Raw genomic sequence first — 20,718 nt, forward strand, 5'->3', positions numbered from 1 at the left:
TTATTCAAACACACAAAGGGCATCTAGCTCAAGAAATGAACCAGTTGTAGGGGAGACCAGGGATAGTTGTAACATGCTTCAGTTGTAACACTTCCAATTTCTCCAATCAGGGCTAAGTTTCAAATGATGTGACTCATCCTGTGCATGCCCAATTCAGTTCTGCTATCACATGTGAAAAATCAGCACATTTTGTCAAACACAGACAATTTAACACCAAAAAAAGTCATTTGTATGCCAAAAAGTAAGTTTTTCTACTTTATTTCAATTTCTAATAGCATTATCTGCTTTGCAGTTAAACTCATCAAACTTGAATTATGTTATTTGTATGTCTATGGGGATATATTCTGTGTAAGTCTAGTTCATGGCTATAGGAGTCTGGGTCAGTTGTAACAGCAACAGTCTGGGTTAGTTGTAACAATAATGCAGATGTTACAACTTACCACACTATTACTTTAACTTATATTAAACAAGTTGGGGCAACGACATCAGCAGAGAGAGGTTCACTGGTCGCATTTGTATATGCGGTTAATGCCATTGGCAACACAATTCCTCCACTGTTTGTGTTCCCACACATACATTATGCAGACCTCTGTGTCAGAGATGGACCAGTAGGAAGTACTGGTAGTGGAAATAAATCAGGATGGATGCAAGAAACAGATTTCCTCATCTTTCTGAAGCACTTTGCAAACCACACCAAGGTAAGCCATGATAAAAAGTAATGGAATTGCGATGCTGGTGAACAACTACATTTTTTCAGCTTCATTGTTATTTTCAAAATTGGTGCAAGAGTTGTAGGTTATAATGCCCACTGAGCCAATGAGGCCAAACTCAAGGAAGACCAGCCAAAATTAATGAAATATTCAGTTGCAGAAAATTCCATAATTTGTCTTTTTTGGGGGGGTTGGAATATGTTCAAAAGCTAGATTTCTGCATTCTGTCACACACACACACACACAGCTACATAAATGGCTCTAAGTGCATTCATGTGTTGAATAAACAAAGATTACATGTTAATATTTTGTTAGTACCCTTATTTCATTGTGTTACATTTTACCCCAGGATATGTTACAACTAACCCGGACTATGGGGTTAATTGTAACATTTCACTCTTTGTGTTTGAGACCATACCATGCAATGGGTAATTGTGCTGCAGAGAAAATAGCTGCACTATTTAATAGCCGAGACATGTAAATACTTTGCATTACATTTTGAATCCACTACCTTAAAAGAGCTCCAGTTTACAGACAGAAATGTCAAAAATGTTACAACTATCCCCGGTCTCCCCTACTTCTAGCAGCAAGTCCAAAAACTCATCATTTGTTTTTCACAATTCCTTTGGTTTAATCTATGAAAAATGCTAATGATTACACTGTTTGATAGGAATAAAATATTTATGCACCAGTAAGGTCAATTACAAACTTGAAAACTTGCCATATCTCATCGTGCTGCATGTTGTGTGCTGTACTGTGTGACTTTAAAGGTTTTGTGGAAACTGGACAAGTGGAGGACAAAAAACGGGCAGACCTTAAAAAAAAAAACCTATCTGCAACAAATCAACGTATTTTATTCCTGTGTGTAAGAAACAGGAATCAATCCGGCAAAGACCTAAAACAGGACCTGAGAGATGCAGCCAGACTTCAGTTGATCCATCTACTGTACTGTACAATGATCCCAAACACACTTTCAGTGGAGTAAAAACTTACCTATAAATAAAAATATACAATGGAAGACTATCAGTCATGGAATGGCCTCCCTGGAGCCTGCATCTCAATATTACTGAAGCAGTGTGGGATCATCTTGACAGAGATTGGAACAAAACCCAAACAACTTCCAAAGAAAAACAAATGAATGTCCTTCAAGAGGCCTGGAGAACTATTCCTGAAGACTCTTTAAAGAACTTAGAAAGGCTGTTGCAGAATAAAGGTGCTCATACCAAATATTGACTCTTAAGCTTGTTAGAATTGTACAAACTGTGTTTTTGCTTTATATACTCTGGTTTCATGGATGTTTGCAAATAAGTCACTACTGCTTAGCAAAATAAAAAGAAATGAGGGGTCTCTCAATACATTTGCACAGTACTGCATAAGCCATAAGCTACAAGCCAAAGAGCAGTTTCAAAAACCAGAACACGAATCATTCCTGAATATAAGTGTGTCAGTGAAATGCTGTAGTCCACATCCACAGGATAAATGTGAACAGTTTCACTACAACTGCTCTGTACTGATTTCTACTGTTTATAGCATCGGTTCATGGATGACCAGGAGTGAAACTAAGTTTATTGGAAAAACAAGAAAACAGTAGTTTTCTGATACTTTCTTGGCTTTTAATTTATTTGCTAGCAATTTAAAAATGTGTGGGACACTGAATATCAGCTCAACCAGCACTGACCAGACAAACGCTTCCCCTCCTAGAAAAATCAGTTAAACCCCAGGGGATCTAATAATTGCATTAACTGTCTTATCTTCCTGCTTTCTTAGATACAGATTGTTAGTTGTTAGTATGAAGGGATGAATGATTACCTATCACAATGCTCTTACATTCAGTTTTGAGGGTTTTTCTAGTTCTTAACATATAAAGCCAATCAATGTCCAGTATTTCAACTCATATAAACCCTGAAAGCATCAGCATCAGTTGCTAAACTCCTGAAAACAAAATTATTTTCATAGTTATATCTACTTTTACCCTCAGCTTTCTTTCAGTCCAGGTGGAGGAGTGGATTTATTGCATTATCTAATACAATATTGCCTTTATCTTGGTTTAAAATAATTTTAAATATTCAGCTAACTGTGGAATAAAGATGCATATACTTAAATGGTGTAGTTAACGAAACAAATGTGAAATTGTTTTAAATTTATAGTAGTTTTAATATGCTTAATGTTTACACTAAAAGAAAACATCATCCCTTAAACACCTGTTGCATGAATTCTTTTACATTTTTAATTCATGAAATTATTTTTGAGCAATAAAAAATTTTAATGAAATAAAATAATCTTAGTGTTGACATTGAAAAGAAACATAATTTAAACATCTGCCATTTGCATTTTTAAATTTGCCTTTAATTTTTCTTCTGTTTTAAGAATTTTAATGATATATAGTTGTGTTAATATGTTTACACTGAAAGGAAACGTAATAACTTATGCGTCTAACGTGTAGATTTCAAAGAACTTATAATACCCACAATTCCTTGCGGCCACTTATCAGCCGGGTTTGTTCCTGTTTTGTTGATTACATCGGCGGTAAGGGAGTTTGTGTCCCTAAATATTCTTTATGCATGTTTTCTTCTTCTGATGTCCACAGGCAGGGAGTTTTTGCCTTCTTTGGAGAGCACTGCACTTTGATCGACTTTATTTCTACATGACTGACTTACTGCATGAAATATTAACCAATAGCAGAGCGGCAGAGGAGACGATTAGTCTGAGAAGAACGTTGACCTCTTTTCACTTTATTTCACAACACTCTTGCTGTCAGGACAAGATCCCTACCGGATTCAGTTCACTGGAAAGAGGGAAATTCGCATACCCTGATCTGGACAGCGGGCCAGATTGTGTTGCTCTGGAGTGGAAATAATTTCACCCGTGGCAGAAATGAAGAGAGCTATTTCATTTCTGATAACTGTCTATGTCTCGGTGCCTGTCATTTTATACCTGTTCCCTTGGATACTGGGCCAAGTCATATTTGCTCACTTGTGTAAGTAATGTGTCTCGAGGCCTGGGTGTTTATTCAGAGTCAAGTTATTACATGTCGGATAGAGCAGATCTATCATTTAAATGACGTAATATATTTAAGTCACGTAATACTAAGGAGACCAAATCGCCATACGCAGTGTTGTGTACTGTTTATGACAAATGTTCTCATGGGAAATACTAATGCTGAAACAAACACTGTTAACAAGTTAACAACCTGTTGATCAAGATTATGTTACCGAACATCATTGTCATTATCCTGTTAAGTTCATTATATTAATATTTAGATTTGTAAGGCATCATCAGTAGAAGATTTACCCATTTCATTTGATATGTTACTCTGCTGTCAAAAAGAATTCAATCAAGGAGTCCTCTGAGATTGGTGTGATACTTAAGGTGTTTTAAATATCAGAGTAAACACTTGAGATTTATTAGGAGTCTGGGTTCCTAGAACAACACAAAAGGAGTTAATTGTTATACAACAAAATCACAATAATAGTATTTTGATATAATGATCATTTGTCTCACACTGGAAAAAACGTACCAAATGCTAGTGGCAATTGACTGCAACCACCACAATAACAAAAGTTTTTAATTGTCTTTAAGATGCTATTAAAATTGGATTCAAACAACTTCTATTTGAAGGGATTTACGTAGCTTGATAACAAAAGTTTGTTTGTCTTTACAATAATAATTAGTATTACAGGACAGCCTGGCCAATGACATGCCATCTTTCTGTAATTTTACACATTTATTTCTTACAATTTAAGCCCAAAGAGTCTGATTTCTTTCATTTATCAGAGCACAATTTTTCTGTTATGCCGAAAAACTGAGGTGTGCTTTTTAAATTGCACGCTTTCCCCCCCTAATACCAGCGATTAAGTGTGTAGTTAAACTTTGTTTGACATCGTTGAGGTAGAAGAAGATAGAAATAGGAAGAAGAGAGAGGGATGATGGCGAGAAAGCATAATAGGAGAAATCTATCAATCTATAAATTCTGTGGAACTGACAAAGCAACAGCACTGAGTTTTTACTTATCATAGCAGCCTGGTTCATAGTAGAAGAGTACAGGTGCTAGACAAATAAGACTGCTGTGCAGCTAAAATCCCATATCAGACAAGGACAGGGCAACTTTCCTCTCCCAAAAATCCAGCAACTGTCTCCTTGGTTCCCAGATGTTCACTGTACTGTACAATTTGATATTTTACAGTTTAATGTAGTTTGATATCTCATGGCATACAGTACACTGCAGCATAATCTGATATAATCTAATAATTCATAACACGACATACAAAACATGCTGACCTTGTGTGCTTTTGTTTCCTGTAGTGAGGTTTCCATTCTTTGTGGATCTCAGCAGACCTGAAGATGTCCTAAACCACACATGCAATTTCTACCTCAACACAGAGGAGGGCATCTCAGTTGGAGTGTGGTAGGTCATTTTTGGGATCCTGTTGTGTCCATTTATGTGAATCACCCGAAAATACCACGTGCATATTGAGTACAGTTGGCTCCAGACTGAATATAGCAACGGTGTAATCATTTAGCTGGACAAGAACCACTCAAAAGCTGCCTGCGTATCTTGAAATGTAAGTGGATTTGTTTGTATTGTTCACTCTTTCCCTTTTGTCCCTCTCCGGCTTTGTGTCTCATAGGCATACGCTCCCTGCCAGCCAATGGGAGAAATCCGCCAGGAGAAGCCCTGAGTGGTACCGGGAGACTCTGGGAGACGGCACTCCTGTTATTATCTATCTCCACGGCAACATAGGGACCAGGTGGGATAAGAGCAGTAGGATAGAGTCCTTGAACTGATCCTAATGGAGTCTAGTGGGTATTACAGGACTACTCAGGCCCCTGGTTTTATCCACAGGAACAAAGCGCACAGGGGTTTGTGGGTCAGAGTAAATGAGACTGAAAGCCACTTGATTACTTGTATTCATTGCTCTTATTTTGCTTCTGCAGGGCAATAAATCACAGAATACAACTGGTGAAGGTAAAATTCATAATCTGAAGTATGTTTATTTTTTTAAAATTCTGGTAAAATGCTTTTGACTCTAAGCGTTACGATGATATTCAGATGTTTTTCTTTTGTAGATCTTAAGTGCTGCGGGGTACCATGTCTTATCTTTAGACTACAGAGGTAAGATGATTGTTGCTCATTAAGGGATCATTTTTCTGCTACACACAAACCAGATCTTCTGTTTGTTGTCCTGGAGGTTTGGAGCTATATATAAAAGCTCAGAATAAACACTTATAAAATATATTTCTTTCCTCTGTCAGTAATAACTGCATATATATCTGGACATAATAAAGAATTCACCCGGTCCTTAGCAGGTCTTTAAATCATTTAAATACAACACATGACATATTAAACAGACAGATGGCCTTGTGACTGACTGTAGGATACTTTGGTTTGCAGAGTAGTTCATGCTTGACTTGCTGCAAAATGGGCCCGAATCCTCAGCCCTCCACCACTATGCTGTGCATTATGGCGAAACATCTCTTTGGGCTCATCTGTCCAAAGGACATTGTTCCATGAGCCTTGTCATTTGTTCTGATGCAACTTTGCAAAGTTTTATTTATGGAGAGAAGAGACTTTCTCCTGACATTCCTTTCAAACAAGCCATAATTGTTCACTTTTTTTCTAATCGTACTGTCATGAACTTTAACTTTCCAACTTGAGGCCTTTAGAGTCTGATATGTGTTGCGGGTTTTTTGCAGTTTTTACAAGAAGTGCATGGTCTGACCTTTAGAAAATATATAACAAAGGAGAATCTGTTTAAAAAAGTCATCATAAGTCTGTCACTGTCAGTGAGTATACTGCATAATCAATATCTTTTAACAAGGTTTTGGAGATTCTACTGGGGACCCCAGTGAAGCTGGATTGACCAATGACGCCCTCTACCTGTACCACTGGGTAAAGAAACACAGCAAGGGGAGTCTCGTCTGTCTGTGGGGACACTCGCTTGGCTCCGGGTCAGTTTCTCATGTCACGTCAGCCATGTCCACCACTCATGATGCAAAGCTAGATGAAAGCTTTAGTAAGAAAGGAGTTTAAAACATAATTGTTTTTTTTTTGTAGGGTAGCAACCAATGCAGCAGTGAAAATACAGGAGCAAGGTAGATATTTAAGCTTACTTTAAATGTCCACTCTACCATGGGAAATATGACTTTTAGGGTTACTTACGGCTGTGTGTGCATGCACGGCCTGTCACTGCCATTTTTCAACCTATCCCGAATCATTTATTTGTTCACGAAGTCACCGTTACACATCTTTTCCACAGGAGAAAGTTTTATAGATTACAGTAGAAGTAATAACAATTATCTATAAATAGGGTAGAACTACCTCGGTTCAAAGTGCCTCACTGTTACAAACCCCTTTGGCTTAATGTGCATTTTGCAGTTAATCACTGAACAATGCAGCATGATGTTTCATTAGCAAGAAAACAGATTATTCAAGTCTATAAATGTAGTTTTTAAACTCCAATCATTCATTTTATTTTCTGTTTTAATCAACTGCACTTCAATCTATTTAATCAGAGTCTGCTGTTGATGCTTTGATCCTTGAAGCTCCATACACAAGCATCGGAGAAGTCGTAGTCAACCATCGGTTCACGAAGGTGTGGACAGTCACTGCACATTTGTTTAACTGCAGCTTGCAGCCCTGTGTTTTGCTCATGTTTTCAGCAAAACACAGCTCTGTTCACTTTTGTCTTGTTCAGAAAAAAAAATTTCATTCCTTAATGATGTGATTGCTAAGAGATTAATCACTTCGTCATCTGTTTGTGTGATTTAAAAAAACAAAAAACAAAAAAATAAATCACTGGTTATTTTTAATGAACCACTCCAGAATAGTGAGTTACAAAAGACAAGACTATAGATTCACCACAACTTTTGGTTTTTCTCAAGCCCAGTTGATTCCCTGTTTAATCTATACCAATAAAGCAACAGTTATATAAGAAAAATTGTATTGTTAAAGCCCCTCAATCGCAACAACAATTGTGAAAGTTAGCTGCTCTAAACTGAGTCTAGCTTTGTTGGCATTCTCTTCCTGTTTATGAAAGAGGTTTTCCTCACCAGCATCGCCAAATATTTCCTTACAGTGGATCACTGGGATTCTCTAACGTTGGATCTTTATCATAAAGTATGAAGTGCTTTGACGTGACTGATGCTGCAAAGAGGGATTATATAAATACAATTCAACTAATACAGTGTAATTTTGTGTATGAATTGCTAATATTTACTCCACCTCCACACATTTATAAAGTAGACTGGAGTCTCTCACAGAACCTTCTGTTCTGCCAGTGTTTTTGAAAAGATATTGCAGCATATTTTCCATCTTTTTTTTCCAGATGTACAGGTTCCTTCCAGGATTTGAGAGCTTGCTGTGGAACATAATGAAAATGACCAACATAGTATTTGCTAATGATAAAAAGTAAGTGTGGCATATTTTACTCCGAAAGAAATGCAAAGAAGTGTTCTGCATTTCCACATTAGATCTCTCTCACGTTTTTACTCCAACATCTTTGCAGCTTGAAGTCCCTGATCAGTCCACTTCTTATTCTGCATTCAGAGGATGATAATGTTGTTCCTTATCACATGGGCCTGGAGGTACAGCTGGTACTCTTCCTCTCCATTTGGACAATTTCCTCTAGTGGACTTTGCTGCTTTTTTGCTGAATACTCTGTATTTGTTGTCTCCAGCTGTACGAGATATCACTCCAGACTCGGAGGAAATTAAACACCGATGCACACGTCGAAATGATCTCCTACAGTGCAAGTCTTGGATTCTCCCACAGCAGCATCTACTTGGATCCCAATTTATCAGGTGTGGTTAGGTAAGGCAATATCTAAAATTGATTAATTGCTTTTCCATTGAAGGCGGTCTATTATGTTCATTTTTAGGTCCCCTTAACCCCTAAAATGAAAGCTTTTTCTGTTTTGGTTGCAGGAAATTTCTAGAAAACCTGAGACACTAGAGTGGCGGTCCCTCCTCCGGGCTCACAGTTCCTCGTGGTCCTCATTGCTTTGTAGGTTTTGTGAAAAAAGTCCAACACACTGGCCAACTTCTTGCACAAAAGCTTCCATATCTTACAAAGATGTCAATAAAAGCACAGTACTGTATGTCGTTACACTCTGTTTTTATTTCAACACAGAGGAACACATGTTGATCAGAAATGTAAGTTTGCATACTTAACTAAGTTACAAATGCCTTTAAATCCTTGAAATTGTTCTGAGTTTCTACAGAAATGTAACAAATGTGAGAACAGTCAGCTGACTGTGATCCTACTGGATTCCTGAAACCTCCACCCACCCCCATAATGTTAAATATGAGCAAGTTATTTGGAAATACTGAAGCTTGCTCAGCACAGTGACTCGCAGTTTAAGCCTACTACATGCATTGTGCTAAAGAAGTATAACAGTGCGTTGACAGCAAAGTAGTCCTCAAAACAGTTCAGTGATATGCAAATTGAAGGCTTAAACCAAACAGGAACGGTTAACATGCTGTAAACAAAAAGGCAGCCTCACAGTTTCTTAAGAGCTTTGACAGTTTCTTCGATGGCTTCCCTGGGCTCGCTTGGTGGCGGGATTTTGAGGTTGGTCGGCTCCACGCCCCACACCTCTGTGGCGTACTCTTTGATGGTTCTGTCACTGGAGAACTTTCCCGTTGCAGCGATGTTCTTGATCACCATCTTCGTCCACTCCACTGGATTCTTTTAGAGAAAAATAAAAATATAATTTATCATTTTAGGTTTTATATTTAGTCTTCTAAAAAAGTATGTTGGTAGCAAATACTTAATTTTTTTTGAATGGGTGTGCAAGTGCATGCATCATGGTGAGAGTCACACTAGCCAGTTAATTTTGCAGGTTTGTGTATGCGTCTGTAAAGTCCTTTAAAACTCCATTATTTTTCATTAACCAGCAGGGGACTTTCTCACTTTCCAAAAGAAGTCCAACTGTTTTTTGACCTCAGTCAACATATTTTAGTGAGTTTTTGGACTCAGTTGCTAGTGTCAGGTGTTATTTAATACAGCATGATATTAATTTGGTAAATGATGGCCCACTTTAGAATTAAAGATAATTGAGAAAGCAGGATATGGTTTTGGGCGTGGCGACCCTGTGGTTGATAAGCTGGTACTGTATGAGTGTGAGAACCCTCAGTTTCTTCAAAACAATGTCTGTCGCTAAGTGCCCATCTTTTATATGCCAAACACTGCATATCTGTCTGAACAGATTTGTTAATACCTGTGCAACCCTGTGATTAAGGGTTTAAAAGCTACTCATGCTTTGGTTTAATCAGCAAAAGTCAGCTGGTGTGCTCCAAGTCCATGCAAGATGTTCTAAAGTTTTTGTATTTGTAAACAGCGAGAACTTCTTCCTGTGGGAAATGGTTAGAAATGGTGCAAAATAACAGTGTAGAGAAGTACAACTGTAATTAGAGCCGCATGTGCTACATTAAAGAATTTGATACTGTACAGATGCTAAATGGGGAAATGTAAAGCAGCTTTTTTATGAGAAACAAAAGGAGCAGACAAATGAAAACTTTGCAAAGGTGTTGCAAAGCGAATGTCACCTTGTAGAGCTTGCTGACTTTTTCTTGGCATTTCACGTAGGCTTCAAAGTCTGCGAAAACTTTGAAACTGAAAACAAACAGACAAACGAACCCAACAACCGTCAGATTTTTATAACATTTAATTGCTAAAGACAGGATCAGCTGATCATGTAACTTGAAATTACTCACCGGTCATATTTGAAAAGCATCTCGGTGAGGTCTTTGAACAGCTCTGGATTTTTGGGGCTAAAGAATCCACTTGTGATCTGATCCATCACTTGCTTCAGCTCAGGAATCTTTTTGTAGTATGCCATGGCGTCATACCTAACAAAGAACAAGTAAGAAAGTTGGGTTTTCGCAGCATTAAGTTACAGATCAAAGTCTGTGAGAGACTTCCTTACCCCTTTTTGTCCATTTCAGCTACATCCTCTACCCTCATGCCAAAAATGAAAAGGTTCTCCTCTCCGGCCTCCTCGGCCATCTCCACGTTGGCTCCATCCATGGTGCCGATGGTCAGGGCTCCATTCAGCATGAACTTCATGTTGCCTGTTCCTGAAGCCTCTGTGCCTGCAGTGGAGATCTGCTCTGACAAATCCGTAGCAGGAATCACTGAAGAAGAGCACATGAAAATTTAATTACTTGCAAAACATCTTTCTCACTTTATCTGAGTTGCATTTTAAAGCGAATGGTACCTTTCTCTGCAAGAGACACTCTGTAGTTCTCAAGAAAGATGACCTTCAGCTTGTTGCCCACCACAGGGTCATTGTTCACCACATCAGCGACGGAGGTGATCAGCTTGATGATCATCTTTGCCATGTGATACCCTGGTGCAGCCTGCAGAGCATCACACAATCACAATCATTACCCTTCTTTGTCTGTTCATCGCACCAGAGTGTTTGATTTGGCTGAATTGCTACCTTTCCACCGATGATCACAGTTCGTGGTACAAAAGGTGCGGTAGGGTTCATTTTGATGCCTATGAAGCAAAATAAAAAAATAAAATAAAGAAACTCTATATTAGTGATTTAAACAATAACCATCTGGACTCTATTCATTTTCAGAAAGTTACTGATTTAGTCAAAATTAATGAATTAAAAACCTGCTCACACATTTAAGGCATAGAGCAAAGCACACAAAAATCAGCATTTTACGCACTCATACAGTCATTTTAAGTAATTTTCAGTGTTTCAAATTTTGGGGATTTGCATTTTTACTTCTTGTTTTACAGATCCATCATTTTCCTGCTGATTTGTTTCTGAAATTTGAAAAGAAAAGCATTTGGGAAATATTTTTTGCTTTCTTTTGAGAATTTGATGAGAAAAAAAAATGCTACCAGTCAATTTCTTTTAGCATACAGATCAGAAACAGCTTAAAAAAACCCACACACAAAACAAAACAACGGCCTAACAGTGCAGATCTGCTAGGCTGCTGCATGCTCCAGCTGTACATACAGTTCTCAAACTGAGGGGAGCAGTGAGCCACTGCAGGTGAACAAACATGAAAAATATAGATTGAAAGAATTAGTTATGCAGGGAACAACAAGTGCCTCATTAAAATTCAGCTCTGATGCTTTTCATTGCCAAAAAACCGACACACGGTCAGCAGAAAACTTGAGAATTCCTGAGCTGAGCACATCTACATAAAGCCAAAATGTAATCTTATGCAACTCATTGGCGTGAAGCTCCTGGATTGCCACATTGCATGACATATATGGCATGTGTGTGCAGAACATTTCCAAAAAAGGAAAGGACTTTAAGTGCAGGTATAGTCAGCATCATGTTGCACAGAATAAAAGTGTTGATGAAACTGCTGCTGTCCTGTTTATTACAACCTCAGGGCTGCATGGAAAATTCCCACAGCTGAGTCAGACAGCCACATTCTTCATGTTTGCTTTAACATGCACAGCTGGGTGGGTAGTCTGCCACATCGGGACATGTCAGATTGTGTCATGTAAATTATCACTCAGAAAATCAGCCATTATTAAAGCTTTTGGCACTGAGCAATCAAACTGCACGTGCTGCACGTACGGTTGTACATAGTGATGATGTGCAGGCAGTTAAGGAGCTGGCGCTTGTATTCGTGGATCCTCTTCACGTGGACGTCAAACATGGAGGCTGGGTTGATTTTCACTGGGTACTCCTTCTCCAGGTACTGGGCAAATTTCACCTTGTTGTCCTGTGACAAAAGGAAAAGAAAAATACATACCAAGTATGTGACTTGGCAGGAAGATGCTGAGGTGAAATTGCTAAATAACTGACGAGTGCCGCCTGGACACATACCAGGTTTGAAAACCACAAACTGCAATCATGCACAACACAATCAGATCGTTTGAGCCTGCAATGATGTGCACAGGCATTGAAAAATGATATGTAATTTTCCAGCGAAGATCAAATTTTTAGTTTCATGGTGCAGCAGAACAAACACTACCATGCAATCATAAGCTACATGAGGGCTAATATTTAGAATCATTTCATGTAAGTGGAGATCATTTATCTGCATTTCAGGAGCGGGACCACACCTGATACCCTCCCTTTCCGGTCCTATGTCTATCTATGGCTCACATGGGTATCTGCCTACCCTGGGAGCTTCTGCCAGTCTGCTCTGAGGCCTTCCCCAAACTGCATCATCAATTTACGATGGCCCATCTGCCATTGTCCAATCTAAAAGGAGGATGTGATCTCAGCTAGTGAAACTTATTTTAAAGAAAAAAAAAAAAGTATCAGAGGAAACCAATAAATGCTATATGCAGTTCTGAGGCGTTCTTGAATCCAGTGCCATTACCTCATTTTCTGTCTGAATAGTGGTGCAAGGAGTATTTACTAAAAGACTGCAGAACAATGCTACGACTGGTATTAACAGATATGATTTCAGTACAAACAATAGTGATGCAACAGTGTGTAAACCAGAACCAGTCCAGTGGCAGATGGTTGTGAAATCACTGAGCAAAAAAGATTTTACAGCACAACTCCTGCTTTACTGCAAGGGACAGACAGAAATTTTTAAATATTCCACAACTATTCTTTTATTTCTGTAAAGTAAAATGAATCAATTATGTCTGCCAGATGAATGAAGCTCAATATCATCTTTCAAGTGTTTGAGCATTAGAGTGTTTTTGACTGCTCCCTTATTTCCTGATGCCCTTGCCATTTATCCAGGCTTCATACCATCGCTGGGACTTCACAAACTCGTGTCCTCCCAGTTTCAAATCGGGGATCATGTAAGACACTACATCTGGAAGCCACTCCCAATGAAGCTGAAGTATAAATGCCCACTTTTTAAAATTTTACTCTTAAAAGCACAGTAATTGAATAAATCTACTCAGGTACTTTGCAGTGACACCTTCCACGTTACCTGTTTCACTTTAGAGACATCGCGGATGAAGGTACCATCATTAACAAGGTCATTCAGCTTCTGCAGCTCATCGAGGTCCCTCACATAATCCTCCCCGATGGCCTGAAAGACACTTAAGGTCAGGCTAAAATATGCAAACACACATCGACAGTTTACACTTCAGCAGACTGTTTGTAAAATAGCAAGTAAATGCACTGCCAAGAACACAGCCGCTTGATACATCTCTAAAGATTTAGGGGTCTTAAGCGGTCTCTTGGCATCATTACTGCAGCTGAAACAGACCTCGGCTATAAGCTCCGCCAGTCCAGGGTTACAGAGGAGCAGCCAGCGTCTGGGAGTGATGCCATTGGTTTTGTTCTGAAACTTGTTTGGTTCTAGTTCACTGAAATTACGAAACCTAAAGGAGGAAAGAGAGAAATGTTCAGAAGGATAGCTGTTATACTAAAGCTTTTAAAACCAGCAGCAATACTACAGCATTTGTAATGGTCTCCTTAACACATAGTATTCATATACAGAAAAAAAATGAATAATTATCATCTCCTGCTGAATTTGTAAGTTTGCTCACTACTTATTTCACTCAGGGACATGCAAATCAGTTGATAACTTTCATGTTTTGTTCTGGATCTTTAGGTGATATTTTGTCTCTCTCCATTAAAACGAAACTACCCTAAAAATTTGTGTTGTGTTTGCGTGTTTGGAAGCGAGCAAACATAAGCGTTACCCATTTAGCTTTGGTTTTAGGAAAGAAAAAAAAAAAAAAATTGGACAGTACACATCAACAAGCAGCCACCTGAAAATGTCCTTCAGCATTACAGTACCACACAGGTATTGAGGGTTTTGGCCTTTAGGAGAGTTTCAACATGCAGTTGATGTAATGGTGAATAAAAGAGGTAAAGATTCAGTCCTGTTGTAACATATGAAGCCATGCTCATTTAGCAACAAGTGGTGCAAACTTTCTCTTTTAAAAGCATCTGTTATAATGACATTTAAAGATTTCCTTTTTTTTTTTTACTGAATTTAATGGCAGCTGCAGCGCTCGTTTGGTCTTTAGTCTGATATTTGATTGACTTTTTTACTGCATCCAGCAGCAGAGGGCTTACACTTGGGTCTTGATGATGTTGGAGTGTATCTCAGCGACTCCGTTGACTGCGTGCGATCCCACGATGCACAGGTGCGCCATGTTCACCCTCTTGCCTCCGTCCTCTTCAATCAGAGACATTTTCCTCAGCTTGTCCATGTCGTTTGGATAGAGAGCTACAATATTCTGCAGAAAGAGAATAGATGGTGACATGTCCATCCCATGAATCATCAATGCAGTTTGTCATTATGGACACTCTTAATGCAAAACTAAAGAAAAAGTCCAGTATACGTACATCAAGGTGGGCCTGATTGATCTGGTAGATGATTTGCAGGTGTCTGGGTAGGAGTTTTTCCATCAGCTGCACAGGCCAGCGCTCCAGAGCCTCGGGGAGAACTGTGTGGTTAGTGTAGGCAAATGTTCGCGTTGTGAGGTCCCAGGCCTGAAAATAAAGAGAAAGTTTATTCTTTTGCAGTCATTTACACACATTCTTGATTTCATCTCTTCTCCCAGTTCATTAAAAGCCTCCAACCTCCTGCATTTTACTTCTTAACATGGCAGTCAACTTCTTCTGCTTTGCCTATGCAATACTGAAGCATCTGTTTCTTGTGCTACCTTACTTGCCCATAGTTGTTCATGATTTCCTAATTAAAGCTTGTTTTAAGTCGGTCAATTTCTACTAACCGTGTCCCAGTCGATTTTCTCAATGTCCAGAAAGATTCTCATCAGTTCGGGGATGGCCATGGCTGGATGGGTGTCATTTAGCTGGATGGCTACCTAGAAAACACGGCATCCTGCAATTAGATGTTGGTTTCCTTCCCGTTGACCTCCTAAAACACTACAGGTCGTGCATACATTTAATATGCATGGTGAATATCTTTCTCTCATCTTTCTAGTAGATCACTGTTCTGCTTTAATCTTCTATGAATAAGGAACTTTATTGTGCAAGTGAAGAAGTATCTTGGAGAAAAACTGACTTGTGCTGCCACACAGGTTTGTTTGGAAACAGCAAAAAACTGCTCCTTGTTACAACAGGATGGTCAAAGTTACAAAATACAATGAAGTAATGAACTGCAAATGCACTGAAACAAATGCTACCATTTTGCCTTTATTATTATAATTATTAGAAAACTCAGAGTGTTACTTTGTCTGGGAAGCTCTTGAATGATGTGCGACCGGGTACGCCTTTCTTAGTGGTCTTGAAGCGACGGATAATGTCTTGGAGTGTGGCTGCCACGACAAAGTATTCCTGCTTCAGACGAAGTTCTTTTCCTTCAAAAAACTGTAACAACAAGTGTTATAAGTGGTGGAAAAGAAAAGAAATATGTGACTTGCACTTAATGCAAAAGAGTGACGATATTGAAATTGACTGCCTATAAACTTACATTGTCATTTGGGTAAAGTACACGGGAGATGTTCTCCGCCAGGTTTCTGTCCAGAACGGCTTGGATGTAATCTCCCACATTAACTACAGACAAATATTACAAATTCAATGCTTTAAATTTAAAGTAAAAGAACAAAAATGTACGGGGGGGGGGGGGATGCAGCGTTTGAGGGATTTGGCAATGCATAAATCTTGTTGCATGTTTCCGTTCTGCAGCAGTTGTGCAAAATTTGCCAGTTGAATACTAAAAAAAGGAAACATGACTTTAAGCAACTATGCATTTGTTAAGTGTAATTTCCGAGTTTGTTCTTGCAATGACAAAAAGTAGTTGGAGCCTCACACCACTGTTGGCAAAATATTCAAGCAGCCTCACACAGAGAAATTTAAATGGACAGTGAAAATTCATGACCTACAGTCTTTCAAGTTAAAATCATTGGGAGCGCGGGCAGACCACAGCCTCATGGTGTTCACAGTGTTGTTCATATAGCCAGGGATGGGTGTGTCATAAGGCATTGCGAGAACCACCTGCAAGTTAAAACACACAAAAACCCCAAAACACATTTATAGAATACTGTGATGTACTCTCCCGTTTTCCCAACTGCCCCAATAACCAAAAACACACCATAAATTAACATTTTTTATGCCTTCTTAACAATATTCTTATAGTAGGATACTATGTTGAAGAGCTGGTGTGCATACATTTATGGATGTTTGTCTGTTTTGCTGATTCTCATCAGCTGTAACTACTAAAGACTTCCATATTCACGCATTGCTGAAATAACCTATAAAACCTATTTCTTACTTCATCAATATTTCAGTATCAGTACCTGAGTGTCAACCCATTTTGGGCCAGCTCTCGTTTCCTCCACTCGTCCATAGAAGTGCACGGGCAGCATGTACTCGGGGCGAGCCTTCTCCCAGGGGTTTCCATGTCTCAGCCAGTCATCTGCCTCTTCCACCTACAGTAGGTCACAAGTTAGAGCTCCAGGATAAGAGTCACTGAACGAGACACAAACTCCACTTAGAGCACGAGGTCCAATCAGGGCCCTATTCCAAGTGACATGTTCAACAAACCAAGTTAAATAATTAACTCTGAATCGATCAACTCAGACTGGAGTTGAGAATTAGTTCAATCAGCTCCGAGTATATTGACCTTGAGTAAAGCATGTGCATGAGTAGACAAAAGAAAATCATCACGATTCATCGTGGCAACAGATAAATAAAGAGCAGAAGCTTTATTTTAATAATAATAATAAAAAAAGAACATGTCTCGGTGCTGATTATGATATTTTACTATAAAAGACAGGAGAGAACAAAGGAGGTATGTTAGTTTGCTTGGTGACAGTGGGATGGACCTGCCCTCAAGTCAGTTTTTCATTAAACAAAAGCTGTTTTGCAGAAGTTAAATATGTCAGGAATATAGGTCATCTTGGGACAAACATGCTGCAATAAATGCTGGGACAGAATAAATAAATAATAACATAAAGGAAACATAAATGGTTTAGGACAGGATGAGCTGAGAAAGAGTTAGAATAGATCTAAGTAGATCTTTTTTGGATCTATCCTGCTGTGAAAGTGGGCTCTGACCTGGACGTGGGTGGCTGATCTGTTATGTGGAGTCACTGCAATCTGACCCACTGAGACTGAATCGGGTGATTTTGAGTGAAATATACAAACTTTTACAAAAGTAATCAGATTACAAGCAGACTGTCTGCAGGCTACTTTTTGAAAATTCACTCAGTTCAGCCTCATCTTTACTCCAAACAGTGTGGCAGACTTTGTACAGAGAAGTTATTTAAACAGTGATTGCTACAGTGTTGTAGAGTAAATGTTTCCAGTGGGGACCACACATGCAGTCTGACAGCTGCATTAGTGTCCACAGAGTCACAGGGTTACAAAGAGGTAGGCTACAGAGCATGGAACATAATCACCGCCTATGTTCTCATACATTGATGAGTGAACGATTATGAAAGTGTTCATCTTAAACATAATAAAATAGTGACCTACTATCCAACTGGGATCTTTGATAGCAACTTTATGAATGAGGAAATTAAACTGAGCGTCATTCAGCTGGCTCGTGCGCTGCAGGAGGGGAGGAGTCAGAGTTTGGTGAAGAAAACCGTCCAGTGATCAGGTGAAGTTTACAGAGTCCGTTACCCCCGTGATTGACTCACAGTTGATGTGAACCCATCTCAGGGTTCACAAACTTGGAGTTGCTGGCTACAGCAGCTTCCTCGAGTAGATTTTGAATTTACGCTGTTCACCAGCAACAGGGATTGATACATGCAGGTTCAGTCACACTGTGCAGGTTTATAGGTTGCTGTTCAGAAGTCCATGTTTACACTGAGAGTTTGAACTTCAAATAAGCAGCAAAAAAAAAAAAAAAAAAAAAATCCAAAGGGCAGAAGCCTTTTTCTTTATCACAAGATACACAATGTTTTGTTCCTATACAATCAACCAACCAGCTTCTTGCATCACTCGAGCAGTGCTAAACACAGGTTTTTATTAATGATTAGCTTTATGAGTATTCTGACCTAATAATTTCTACTTTGGCCCAAATCAGCCTTGAGTTCTAGAAAAGTGAGTTTAATCAGTTTCATTGTAGTTTAACTGCAAGAGTCCACAAAAAAGGGTAATTAATGTAAAGCTTTGAAAATAAGATGCAGGTACCTGCCAGCCATCTCTTATCTTCTGGTTAAAGATCCCATATTCATATCGAATGCCATAACCGTACGCTGCAAGTCCCAAGGTGGCCATTGAATCCAGGAAACATGCTGTGTGCAGAAGAATTAGACATGAAATCAGAAACATAAAACCCCTGTAGTGAAATTAGAATTGAATTCATTTTAATGGCTGGAAGTTGATAGAATAGGCACGCAGAGATATTTGATAGAGGAATGCCAAAATAACCTGGAAATAGCAATGACATATTGCTGTAGTGGAGATAAGGAGATAAGGAGTTCGCCTGCAAAAAGACTCATCTTTAACCCTTTTGCAGAGTTGCAGCATACTGAATTTTATTCTCTGTTTTCCAGCTTTTCCTGTTAGTTAGGACTCCCAGAGGAGAGGCTGGGCAGTGAAAACCTTTTCCTCCCTTTCTCCCAGCCTCCTTTTAAACACTTGCATTATTTTACCTGCCAGTCGGCCCAGACCTCCATTCCCCAGCCCTGCATCCTCCTCCATCTCCTCCAGCTCTTCCATGTCCAGGCCAAGCTACAGCAAAGCATTAAAAAACAAAACAAAAACAGAAAAAAATCAGCAGTGTCATTATGTGCGGTCAGTTTGTGCGGCTGTGGATGCTGCAGAAATTGCTGCAATAAACCAGACCTGATAGATGGCTTCATCGCAGGCGTTCTGCAGCCCGAGGTTGATCATTGTGTTTTGGAGTGTTCTGCCCATGTAGAACTCCAGAGACAGATAGTACACTCGCTGGTCATGTGAAAGAAACAGAAACACTAAATATTTGCACCTGCTACATCATCAGTCTTCAACTACCCCAAAACACTGATAAAGTCTTTGTGGCTTTTGTTGCAGTTTCAGAAATGAAGCAGTAAGTGCAACAGACAGCAATTTTTTCTGCATAAAAAAAAGAACAGTGGCTCATTCTAATAAGGAAAGTTTTATGCAGCGTTTAGGTACCTCCCATAAAAAGGGAAACACTAAAGCGCATAAAGTTGTGGTTTTTTTTTTTTTGTTCTCTCGTTTTAAATTTCAGGAAATGCATTCTCTGAGAAAACAGTCTACATGTAAAGATATTTTTAATCTGCCAGTTTGACACTCTGCAGAATAGGTTGGCTGCACTACAGCTGTGTGCGCGTTTGTGGTGGAGTTTAACTTTGACACTAAAACTTCTTGCTGTTACCTTTGGGTCCACCTCATAATAAAACTGCTGTGTTCTGATCCATCTCCCCACCAGGTGATCTCTCACGGTGTGGGCCAGGGCAAAGTAATAATCCCTTGGTGTTGCAATGTTTCTGTCTTTCACCAAAGTGAAGTGCAGGTGTCGATTAAAGCCCTTTTTCAGCTCTGCCACGTTCTCCACTCCCACGATCCCCCTGATACTGATCTGCTTGCGCTTCTCCTGGTCGGTGAGAGGTGTCGCCATGGTGGGTGCGCAGTTTCGGGGCTGGGAAACCGTGCCTGTCCTGGACTGAAAGTGAAGTTAAATGGGAAGAGAGTTGCCGTTTTCATGCACTAGTCTCCTCCTCATGCTGGTTGTTATTGGTGAGTGCAGGGGGAGGGTGGTGCCTCTGCTGACCTGAAAACGGCAGGAAGCAGAAACACCACAGATAAAGAATGAATGGCTCTTTATCTGCAGGGTTTTTTTTGTTTGTTTTGTTTTTGGTATGATTTGATGTTATATAAAGGTGAGGAAGTGCTGACTGCCCTGAGTGCTTTTATATGTAACGTAACAACACATGGAAATATGTATACATGCATATAATAAATATATAAAATATTTTTTAAATATAATATAGAATTTTTTGCACGCTGTCATTTTGGGTAGCTTCCAAACTCTGTCTGGCCCCTCCAGTAGGTCCCTAGAGACACACCAGGGGACAAACTAATGATTTTATCCGAATCGAAAACTTAACTTTTTTTATTCTTCAGATAATTACTGAGGAGTTAGAAAATCGCTAATTTGCTGTTCTGCGCACCTCATTATTGGA

At 39.2% G+C, this 20,718-nt stretch overlaps 2 protein-coding genes across 4 annotated transcripts; one reads left to right on the forward strand and one right to left on the reverse strand.

The window, feature by feature from the left end:
• Positions 1–3,195: 3,195 nt before the first annotated feature.
• Positions 3,196–8,806, forward strand: LOC146646632 (lysophosphatidylserine lipase ABHD12-like). 3 transcript variants are annotated; one of them, XM_085390982.1, is made up of 13 exons: positions 3,196–3,236; positions 3,469–3,687; positions 5,013–5,115; positions 5,339–5,458; positions 5,646–5,676; positions 5,778–5,823; positions 6,530–6,659; positions 6,766–6,803; positions 7,224–7,303; positions 8,036–8,118; positions 8,216–8,294; positions 8,387–8,520; positions 8,634–8,806. In XM_085390982.1, the coding sequence occupies exons 2-13, from the start codon at positions 3,585–3,587 to the stop codon at positions 8,659–8,661; spliced, it is 975 nt and encodes a 324-aa protein (XP_085247108.1). In that variant the 5' UTR covers positions 3,196–3,236; positions 3,469–3,584; the 3' UTR covers positions 8,662–8,806. The 3 variants fall into 3 exon arrangements, with proteins under 3 accessions (XP_085247108.1, XP_085247107.1, XP_085247109.1); XM_085390981.1 differs by having other exon boundaries at positions 3,200–3,687; XM_085390983.1 differs by having other exon boundaries at positions 3,200–3,687; positions 8,387–8,510.
• An 11-nt stretch (positions 8,807–8,817) lies between these two features.
• On the reverse strand, positions 8,818–20,217 carry pygl (phosphorylase, glycogen, liver). The gene is made up of 20 exons (XM_085390980.1): positions 19,911–20,217; positions 19,376–19,477; positions 19,183–19,261; positions 18,719–18,822; positions 16,876–17,007; positions 16,462–16,573; positions 16,050–16,132; positions 15,809–15,946; positions 15,349–15,441; positions 14,960–15,106; positions 14,687–14,850; positions 13,869–13,983; positions 13,587–13,688; positions 12,263–12,410; positions 11,153–11,211; positions 10,928–11,069; positions 10,637–10,844; positions 10,425–10,559; positions 10,257–10,323; positions 8,818–9,396 (listed from the first exon to the last, which is right to left on the reverse strand). Exons 1-20 carry the CDS (start codon positions 20,151–20,153, stop codon positions 9,208–9,210), a joined length of 2,562 nt encoding a protein of 853 aa, XP_085247106.1. The 5' UTR covers positions 20,154–20,217; the 3' UTR covers positions 8,818–9,207.
• Positions 20,218–20,718: the final 501 nt, after the last annotated feature.

This window comes from Rhamphochromis longiceps, linkage group LG19 (assembly GCF_057381845.1).
Source record: "Rhamphochromis longiceps isolate RC_006_pf linkage group LG19, R_longiceps_female_GT1.1, whole genome shotgun sequence".
Lineage (NCBI taxonomy): Eukaryota > Metazoa > Chordata > Actinopteri > Cichliformes > Cichlidae > Rhamphochromis > Rhamphochromis longiceps.